Below are 10,080 nucleotides of genomic sequence, written 5' to 3' on the forward strand. Positions count from 1 at the left end.
CTAGAGTAAAAGAAAAATTACGTAAAGCATAAATATATATATGTATATATAATTATATATGTATATTATTATTTATATCCAAAATTTGTGGATATAGCAGGACTTGTATCACATTCATTATCAACAATATGACTTTATCAGCAATGTCGATATTGTGATACGTATTTCATATCTATTTTATTAAATAGATATTGATGCCGCTAGTGTACGAGGATTTTCTACCGAGTGATGTCATGAAAAAGGGATGGGTGCTCTCATGGCATAAGAATATCTTAGTCCGGATCCTCATACGATCAACAGCGCTTTGACATCGAATGCTGATTGGTGAAAAACGGGTAATGGAGGTAAATTTTACCTCCACAACCGGCTTTTCACCAATCAGCGCTCTGTGTCAAAGCACTGTTATCTATATGAGGATCCGGGCTTATACTATGGATGTTCTCAGGTTTTATTTCTATACGGAGTAAATACATCGTTTTTTATTAAAAATCGTGCAATGTCACGTAGTAATATACAAATTACAAGATAATTGAAGTTATTTATGCTGTTTTAAATAATAAAATTATATAATGTAAAGGGTGATCATGGCCTCATTACTCGTAAATCGTGCAGTTAGTGATACTACGACACAGTTTTGTTCGTTAATCGAAAGACTACTTTTGTTAACTAGTACAAAACTCAGCAACAAGAAACAGATCAATGCGTGTTTAAATGATCTCAACGAACTAGATTACAGATGCCTCAATATTGTAAATAATGATGTAAGGAATATTTGATATTTTGTTGACTAATACAAAACACGTTGTACTAGTTGCATCTCAAACTATATTTTGTCATTTATTGAAATTATATTGTAATCTATTTCTAGGCAATATTATTATTGGTGAACCAACTTTGTGCAGTAGTTCTACCTACAGAAACATTTTTAGTTCAAAATGTTTGCAAATTTCTGTACAATTTAATTCATAGCAACATCAAGCTTCATGGTCGGACATTCGTAACTTGCAAACGATGGATTTTAGAAGCATTGGAGTTTTCTGACCCACTGGCACAAGTTGATGTATTAATTGCTATAAAAAGCTTTTTACATTTTGGTTATTTTGATGACATAAACCATGTTAGTATATGGCTTCTTTTTCAATAACAAACAGATTGTTAAATTAAATTATTATATCATTATATAAAATTAGGCAAATTATAAATTTAAGCAAACTGCTTGATATTTCAGCATGTACGTCTGTTACTTAAAGATAAGGGTTTGTTAATGAAGCATTTAAATCCATTATGTAACCCATGGTCTGAAATTAATTTCCATGCACTTGGATGTTTAGAAGAAATTGTAACAAACAAAAGTAACAATCATTGCTTATCAGATGAATTTACATATTTGATAAAAAATATAATTTTTAAAATTTTATCACTTCTACCATATCATAATGATGATAAGTTTTATTACAGTAAGGTATGTAATTTATTTTTTGTACAATTCAAAAGGTATATATACATACACATTTCATTGAGTGCTTGTACATTTATAGATCATAAATTTATGCTTGCACATTTTACATTGTATGATCATTGAAAAATTGATTCTTAAATCTCCTGATCTTATTGGAGAAATATTAGGAGTGGTGCAAGCGTTCCTATTTTATGGCATCAAAGGTTATTCAGTCACAAGGCCACAATTACTTCGTCCAGCTGCCATGAATCTCCCAGAACGTGTTCACATAGTTCCCAAATGCAAGAATCTTAAAAATCACAAAGCAAGATCTAGAAAAACACTAGCCAAAAAAAATACATCCGATTCAGGAAATAGTGCCATTCCAGAACACACAGTAATTTCCAAATATTCCAGTGATTCAGATACTTCCGATACAGAGATTAATAATTCTATCCACATTGATTCCAAAGTAAGATTGGGAGCTGTACGTTTATTGCAGATTCTAATAGAAATCACTCGGAGTAAAGAGATTTTCGGATACTGGCCACAAATCGTAGCTACTGGTTCACGAAACGACGCAAGAGTATTGACAAGAAGCATATTAGTTGAACCTGTGTCTAAAGTGCGACAGAATGTATTGTGTGCATTAACTGAATTGTTGATAGGTGCTAAACCATTTTTAATACACGCTGAGGATACTAATCATACCTCTTTCATCACATTTTTTGGCACAGTATGTTTAATGGTCAAGGAATTACATTTTACATTATCATTAATTTTGCTGGCTGAAAAAAATGTAGCTGTGTTAACGCACGCATTAAAATGCACAGCGGCTCTTGTACAGGGCACACCATACGAACGACTGAAACCAGGTTTGGCTACCAAATTAGTTAGGAATTGTAAGCCGCATATATTTCACAAAGGTACATTTTGCCTTTATTATTCTATTTAATTTTTAATTTATTACTTTCATTATAGTCAAGTTATTTTTCTAGATCCAACTGTACGAGTTGCAGCACTATCTATTTTTGAAGCATTTGCCTCAAGTGAACCTATAACGCAGGAAATATTAAATATATTAGCTAAGCAAACTGTGGGTGAAATAGGATCAGAAAGTTCACAGTTTGATACTAGTTCCATCAGTGACATTGGAACAGAAGAAGAGGAAATAGATGTCGAGGATATCGAAAATTCGACAAATAGCTGTAATGAGATTACATCAATATCAAAAGATGAAAATGCTTGTTTGCTGGTTCACGTTTGTTTACAAAATATATCTAATAAGGTATAAACGATACACATTATACTTTTTTTGCGCGATTTATATTTGAAGATTTTGTAATTAATTAAAGCAGTTGTCAGTTAAACTAAAAAAATTACGTTGTTCCATTTTAGTCAGTTAATACACCTGTACGACTTCAATCTTTAAAACTTATGGGCAGACTAGTATTTAATACAGGAAATCTTATATTTCCTCATTTGGAAAATGTGACTACGGCTTTAATTTCGGTTATGGAGGAAACAGAAAACCAAGTAATATTACACGCATGTCGAGTTTTAGAGATTATGTCTGGTTGCTTCGCAAATACTGAAACTTACAGCAATGGTATATTATTTTGGAACATTATATTTGAACCTATAATATCACTCGCCCAAACATCACGGACCATATTGCGAGAAGCTGCTTGCGATTGTCTAGGTAGCATCAGTGGAAATGTATTCACACAATTATCGGTAAGAACAATTGGAACGAAAAGGATATAATTATCCAAATTTTTATTTCATTTGTGAACTTATGAAATTCAAGCTAAATATTTTTCATGTCATCTCTAATATTTTGCTTTATTTTCATTTATATTTGCAGAGACAAAGAGTTATATTAATAATTACAATTCTATTTGGAGCAATTCGTGATGAAGAAAGTGCTGTAAGAGCAGCTGGCTTACGTGCATTAGGAATGTTGGTAACTTTACCGTCTTTGGAACACGATACCGGTTTTCTCATGGATCTGGCTGATATAGTTTGTTCAGCTTTTGAGGACAAAAATCTTGGTGTCCGTGTAAAAAGTGCTTGGGCATTAGCGAATTTGTGTGATTGTCTTTCCAGACAAAAGTTTGTTTTTTTCAGTCTTCCTTCTTTCATTATTTTCTTTGCGCGTGACATGTCTTCTCTATTTATATAAAAATATATCTTTTATCCAGACAGCATGAAGATGTGGAACCATTTCCTTTAGAAGATTTATTACCCAAACTGTATCATATAAGCATTAAGGCTACAAAAGATAATGATAAAGTGAAATGTAACGCCGTCAGAGCAATTGGAACTATTTTATATTTATGTCCACAGAAACACATACTTTCCGACACGGCAATAGGATTGGACGCACTTATCAAATGTGCCGTTTTAGGAAATGATATGAAAGTAAGAAAAAAGTTCTGATGATTTTATAATAATTATTATTATTATATTAATTTCCATAATTTATTTATGTATATATTTTTTAACTCAAAATAAATTTATTTATGATCAAACTTATTATCTCGATACTTGTGCATTAAATGTTTTATTATTTTGCGATGACGAAGTATGTAGCTGCAATAAATATTTCTTGATTTATTTAATAAAAATAAATCTTTTTTATTTATAACATTAGGTACGATGGAACGCTTGCCGAGCTTTAGGATTGGTTTTGAGCCACGATCCAGATGCGATATTGCCATCTTTTTGGAAAGTATGTACTTGAAAAAATGTGATTAGTGAATTTATCTTGTGTAAATGTGTAAAACTAGATATTTTTATAGGATCAAGTATTTCCAGCGCTTTTGACTTTGATATGCGATAGTCCTAATTTTAAAGTACGAACTAATGCCGCATGGGCATTGTCTTCATGTAATGACTACGGTAAATATACTGTAATGTTGTGGAAAAATATTGTATTAGCATTTGAAAATGCTCAACATGTACCAAGCTACGTTGAATATCCGCATCGAGATGCACTCATTCAGCAAGTAAGTGTGTTTTTCTTATAATACATAATAGTATTCTTGGAATATTATTGGTTATGTATTAATACAAAAAATATATACTTTTTAATTATTATTTTACAAGCAGAAAATATTTTTCAGTTGTGCCTTACTCTTAGTTGCGTGGCTGCCCATACAGAAAAATCCGAACTACAAACTCTTTGGATAGAGATTGGCGACCATTTAGAAGAAATTTCCAATTTCATGAAACAGTTTCAGGTATAGTGTGTTATATAAAATATAATTATTAAATCAAATATACAAGACGAAATTTTATAATTTGTATTGAAATGTATTGAAATTTTCTTGTAGGAGACTGTTTTACCTGAAAAGCTAGGAGATTTAATTAAGGCAAAAGTCCAATTAGCACAGCATGTGAAAAATGCACATTCTGTTGAAGAACGACAAATCGCTCAATCTTTGGCAAATATATTCGAGAAAACTAATCGCTATGACAATCTAGATGCCATTACCTCTACGATATAGAATTGTATATACAACTAAAATGATGAAGAAAAAAAATAAAGCAATGTAACATATTTTTTAGCATATTTTTTTCTACCAGCTATTTACTGCAATTTACAATTTTTATTAATAGAGAAAGCTTGATAAAACACATAATCAGTGGAATTAAAAATATATGTATAAATTAGTTATTTTAATATTGTTCAAAAAATCCATACAATATAAAATTGTATTATAATGATATATAATACATGATATATAACTTTAATTATGAATGATAATTGATACATTGCTTTAAAAAAATCTATCAATGTTCTAGTTTCCACTGAAATCTTCAGTGTGGTTCCACTATAATGCAAATCAAATTTAGAGTAATATTTCTTCATTAGGACTTTATGAATCAAAGCAGAAGTGAGTGCAGTCAATCATATTTCTATAGACTTTGAGTGTACTCTACATTGAGTGATTCAGTGAAAACTATATCAATCTCAAATTCAACAAGAGCTATTAGATCATTAATATACATGTCAAGTACCATCTTCACATTGAATATTTTCGCTTGATACTTCAGATTGTGTCTTTAACGTATTTTCTTGATTTTCTCCCACAGGTAATAATTCCTTTTCTGTCGCTGACATTACTTCACTTTCATTCATAGACACGTTCTTAGGACAACTGTCATTTTCTTCAGTTACTTTACTATTTTCTACAGTTTTAGTTTCTTCATCTGAACTGTCATCCTCACTATACTTTTCATTCATGACAGCATTGTCCTCCTTATTGTTAGCTTTCATAAATTTCTTCTGCTTACGTCCCTGCTTCTTCCTCAATCTCTTAGCACGTTTCTTTGCAGTTGCCTCCTCTGCCAATCTTCTATTCTCTTCCAACTTCTGATGATATTCGTCATCTAAAAGTTCCTATAATTTTGACAAAAGAAAATTATAATCAACAGAAAAAAAATGGGTGATTTTTAGGCAACTCTAGATGTATGTTATACAATAATCAATATAATAACCTTATATGCCTTTTCCTGAATAAATTTTTGTCGCGCATACTCCTTACGTCGTAGATGTCTATACACGTGAAATTCTCCACTACCTGCTCCAGCACTACTACCCATAACATTACGAACAAATTCTGGTACAGAAGGTGTATTCTTGGCCTTTGGACGTTCCGGTAGTATAACCGGTTTATCCTGTACAATTAAAACACAAATTATATAATACAATTCTGATTCAAATAATGCATAGATCAATAGATAAATACGGAAGCCTTCTTACAACGTTCTTCATTAATTTCATTAGTTTCAATCTTTGCAGATCCACGGCTGTTTTTGGCACTACAGGTTTTTCTTCATCCTTTTCCTTGTCGTCCGACATTTTTCCACTTCGTAGATACGAAGAAGTGAATTAAGTCGACAATGTAAATCTTTGTGATTCTGATTCTCAAAATAAACTTGTTGATTAGCACATCAATAACATACCGCGTCTTTAGAATATTCTAGTGCAATTTAGTACAGGATAAGAATAAAAAAACCTATGAATGTTCCTAAATTTATCAACTTTACTAGCGATTGAAGATTGTCATCTGCGTTCGCTGGTCAACAGTTTCTTTTTAATTAAGCTAATCACTTTCCGTAACAGTAAAAGACTTCGCACAATAAAAGGAACAGGGAACAGAGAATAAGAATTTCAACCTATCAGAAATTATGTATTGTGGAATATACAATTTCTAATAGGTTGAAATTCTTATTCTCTGTTCTCTGTTCCTTTTATTATGCGAAGCTCTTTACAGTAAGATTTTCGACCAATTGCTCGATTGTCAGAGTATATCCACACAACTTGGATAAACATATGTATACAGAAAATTATCCAATCACATTTTACGTGCGACTTCATAAGAGAAATTGGATAATTTTCTGTATGCATACATTTATGTGGCTATGCAAATTTGTGAATATATCCTTACGGTTATTGTTACGAAAAGTGTGTGACTAGCTTAAGTCAAGAGACGCAAATATAGACGCAGTTTCAAATGCGATTTCATGTGATACGGGCATTATGTTATAAGCTGCAGACTCAACAATTGAATGAGCTAGCTGCTCTGATGTTTCTTCTAGATCTAAATTTCTGATTGGATAGTTTAAAAGAATATATCAATACAGCGAAAGCTCACTCAACTATTAAGTCCATGCCCGTTGTGAGAGTAGTTTCAGACGGTTGGAGACATTTAGAAAGAAAAGAAACAGCTGAGATTTGAAAAATAGTTTTAATAAACGAGAAAGTGTAACCGTAATTTTTAAATAATTTGTGCAAAGTAAGTATGTACTTCATATGCCATAACAACAAACGTATGTTCTTATCTTTGCAATTTGATGGAATTATAAAAATGTTATTATATCATATAATGTCATTATATCACCATATATCATTATATCTATAACTTAACCTATATACGATTTTGTCATCATATAAAAGATGCTATATTTTACATAAAACTTCTACCAATTTTTATAATAATATAATGAATAATAATTTAATTATATTTAATTATAAGTATAATTAGATTTAAATTTTCTAATTAGCAACAAAATAAAATATAAAAATATCTTAATTTTCTACATTTTTTAGATTGACATATATATATATATATAATGGAAAATACAAATGATTTCATGGATGATTCAGTAATAGATGTTTCACCCTCCTTAATAGATGTTATTGATTTAACTAAGGAATCACCAAGTTCAGTTAGACCTTCAAGATCGCATCAAAGAAATGTTGAAAATATATCTTCTAGCAATAATGTAACCAGCAATTCAGATCATTGTAGAAGGCCTATATCTCCTATTGTTTTAGGAAATACACAAGCTACCCAAACGTGTGTACCTTATTGACTTCTTAACGAAAAGTAAATAGATTTATTTTAAGGCTAAAAATATATTTTTAGGAAAAATACTAAAAAGAAAGGAAGAGTTTCTCGGGCTATAGGCTCAAATGAAGTTTTGACTCTTGACAATACTATTGAAGAAGATAAAATATGTTATACAGTTCAATCAGATATTAAAGAACCAGTACCTCTTACATGCCCAATATGTTTTGAAGCATTATCTTCCAAACTAAAACCCTACACTACTCGTTGTGGACATCTGTTTTGCTCAGACTGTTTGCAGACATTCCTTCAGACAGCTAAAAAATGCCCAACTTGTAAAACAACTATAACTTTAAAATCTTGTACTCGTTTATATCTTTAAATATTGTAGAACATTACAAGCCGTTCCATATCTTTTGGTATTTCATTTTCTAACTATTTATATACACATAAATTGGCAATTGTAAATCTTCAATTTTGTTTTTATACATTAAAAAAACTTTTCACAGAAAGGTTTTTACAATATTTTATCATTTAAAACAACATGTAATATACATTCTATTAATTTGTATTTTATTCGGAAACTTATATCTAAATTCTAAACAAAATCATAATATATTCTTGTAATGAGAATTTTTAAGTACTTAATACCTTTATTTTTATAGACAGCTTCTTATGTACGATTATTCATAAATATCTATGATTTCTTATAAATTTTAACCATAAAGTTTACAAGAAATTATAGATATTTACGAATAATCGTATGTCTTGTATACATACGCACAAAATTAGAATATTAGTCATAAGTTCTTACACAAGTTTTACGAGAATACGTTACAAGCCTACTTTCTGCTTAGAATTGACTCATTACTCTGGACATAGAATTATAAATTATAATATTAAAAGAAGTGCTGAAAATTTTTTATTTATTAACCTATAAACAAATCTTAATTTTTAAGAGACAAGGCGATTATAAAATTGAGTTAGTTTCTTACTATTAATTAATTATAATATATTTTCAAAATAATAAATTATGTATTTTATGCTACAGTATTAAAATGTAATTAAAAGAGATTTAGTACGCCTTTTAATTGTCTTAATTTAATACAATTACATTCATAATTTAATATATAAGTGTACATGTTTTCTTATTTATACAATGACCCAAAATGTATATATTATTTGTTTATGTTATTTGAGTATGTAACCTTGTGATATCTCTCTTAAGAGAATAATTACTTCCCATTCTCTACTTAAACACAGTAAGGAAATCTTGTTTCAAATTAAAATCTACTTTGAAAAGATATGTATTCTTTTAACGTTTTCAAAGAAAAAGAAATATATAGACAATGTTCATGACAGATACAATATTATTTTTCATTGGAACTGTTGTAGGATTTTTAAGTGAGTAAATTACAGGATTTGTCTCAATCAATTTTTCTATCGTACAATTTTATCTGTATTACAAGTAAATATTCTTTATATAGTTGGAGTATGTTTTGAAAGATTAATTGTTATCTTGTAATAACAATGTATCTGTTACAGTTCAGTAGATGAGAATATTGGAATGCAGCCAGTACCAAGATAAATGACAGAACGAAATATAATCGATTCGAGTCTGTAAAGAGGTGTCTATATTAAAGGTTTTTATTAATAAACTCAGTCATTATTCACGGTGTACATAAATTTCTACCGCTATTTGATCTAGAGAAATAAAAATTTTCAGGATTTCACGTTTTTTTTTTCAAATCAATTAAAATTGAGCCAGCATCGAATAATTTTGAAATATAAAAATTAATAAATGACATGACAAAAAGGAAATATTAGTTCGTGGCATTTTTCCCATTAGATGGCATTAAAAAAACGCCACGAACTTTTTCCCACACCTAATAAGTTTTCAACTTTTACGCATTCTACCAGATGATAATTAACAAAATCTGTTATAAAAAAACGGATACATATCTGCTTGATGAATAATACAGTCACGATATAGAGGAAAAAATGACGCTATATACATTGTACATATATATATATAAAGGCAATTCGAAACGATTTGACATTGCAATCAAATTTGTCAGTTACCAAGAAGATCGGTGAAATTTTTTATAAATAGTTCTAAATATTATATATACATAAGCATACCATATATATTATACACTTCTACGATCTAAGAGCAACATGTATATTGTATTACATGTATGTAATATGTAATATATATTATATAATGCACAACATTATACAATATATATATATATATATATATATATATATATATGTACG

The 10,080-nt window shown here is 29.6% G+C and overlaps 3 protein-coding genes across 3 annotated transcripts; 2 read left to right on the plus strand and 1 right to left on the minus strand.

Annotated features, from left to right (window-relative positions):
- Positions 1-442: 442 nt before the first annotated feature.
- Positions 443-4,995, plus strand: LOC108690987 (HEAT repeat-containing protein 6). The gene is made up of 12 exons (XM_018198566.1): positions 443-761; positions 869-1,117; positions 1,229-1,462; positions 1,539-2,364; positions 2,437-2,726; positions 2,837-3,175; positions 3,306-3,553; positions 3,643-3,862; positions 4,095-4,172; positions 4,243-4,449; positions 4,567-4,683; positions 4,777-4,995. The coding sequence occupies exons 1-12, from the start codon at positions 585-587 to the stop codon at positions 4,948-4,950; spliced, it is 3,159 nt and encodes a 1,052-aa protein (XP_018054055.1). The 5' UTR covers positions 443-584; the 3' UTR covers positions 4,951-4,995.
- Positions 4,996-5,103: 108 nt separating this feature from the next.
- Positions 5,104-6,593, minus strand: LOC108690984 (PRKR-interacting protein 1 homolog). Its single transcript, XM_018198562.1, has 4 exons — positions 6,497-6,593; positions 6,210-6,373; positions 5,945-6,124; positions 5,104-5,846 (listed from the first exon to the last, which is right to left on the minus strand). The coding sequence occupies exons 2-4, from the start codon at positions 6,306-6,308 to the stop codon at positions 5,457-5,459; spliced, it is 669 nt and encodes a 222-aa protein (XP_018054051.1). The 5' UTR covers positions 6,309-6,373; positions 6,497-6,593; the 3' UTR covers positions 5,104-5,456.
- A 989-nt stretch (positions 6,594-7,582) lies between these two features.
- On the plus strand, positions 7,583-8,198 carry LOC108690985 (uncharacterized RING finger protein C548.05c-like). Its single transcript, XM_018198563.1, has 2 exons — positions 7,583-7,809; positions 7,879-8,198. The coding sequence occupies exons 1-2, from the start codon at positions 7,583-7,585 to the stop codon at positions 8,180-8,182; spliced, it is 531 nt and encodes a 176-aa protein (XP_018054052.1). The 3' UTR covers positions 8,183-8,198.
- The last annotated feature ends 1,882 nt before the right edge of the window (positions 8,199-10,080 follow it).

This window comes from Atta colombica, unplaced genomic scaffold, assembly GCF_001594045.1.
Source record: "Atta colombica isolate Treedump-2 unplaced genomic scaffold, Acol1.0 scaffold38, whole genome shotgun sequence".
Lineage (NCBI taxonomy): Eukaryota > Metazoa > Arthropoda > Insecta > Hymenoptera > Formicidae > Atta > Atta colombica.

What these genes read in the sequence shown, in the direction of transcription:
- LOC108690987 (XM_018198566.1), top strand. Translation starts at nt 585, where the DNA reads ATGGCCTCATTACTCGTAAATCGTGCAGTTAGTGATACTACGACACAG. An exon ending in GCCGCATATATTTCACAAAG is followed by an intron (nt 2,365 to 2,436) that starts GTACATTTTGCC and finishes TTATTTTTCTAG; the next exon opens with ATCCAACTGTACGAGTTGCA. An exon ending in ATTTCATGAAACAGTTTCAG is followed by an intron (nt 4,684 to 4,776) that starts GTATAGTGTGTT and finishes ATTTTCTTGTAG; the next exon opens with GAGACTGTTTTACCTGAAAA.
- LOC108690984 (XM_018198562.1), bottom strand. Translation starts at nt 6,308, where the DNA reads ATGTCGGACGACAAGGAAAAGGATGAAGAAAAACCTGTAGTGCCAAAA. An exon ending in TGAAATTAATGAAGAACGTT is followed by an intron (nt 6,125 to 6,209) that starts GTAAGAAGGCTT and finishes TTAATTGTACAG; the next exon opens with GATAAACCGGTTATACTACC. An exon ending in TTCAGGAAAAGGCATATAAG is followed by an intron (nt 5,847 to 5,944) that starts GTTATTATATTG and finishes TCAAAATTATAG; the next exon opens with GAACTTTTAGATGACGAATA.
- LOC108690985 (XM_018198563.1), top strand. Translation starts at nt 7,583, where the DNA reads ATGGAAAATACAAATGATTTCATGGATGATTCAGTAATAGATGTTTCA. An exon ending in AATACACAAGCTACCCAAAC is followed by an intron (nt 7,810 to 7,878) that starts GTGTGTACCTTA and finishes ATATATTTTTAG; the next exon opens with GAAAAATACTAAAAAGAAAG.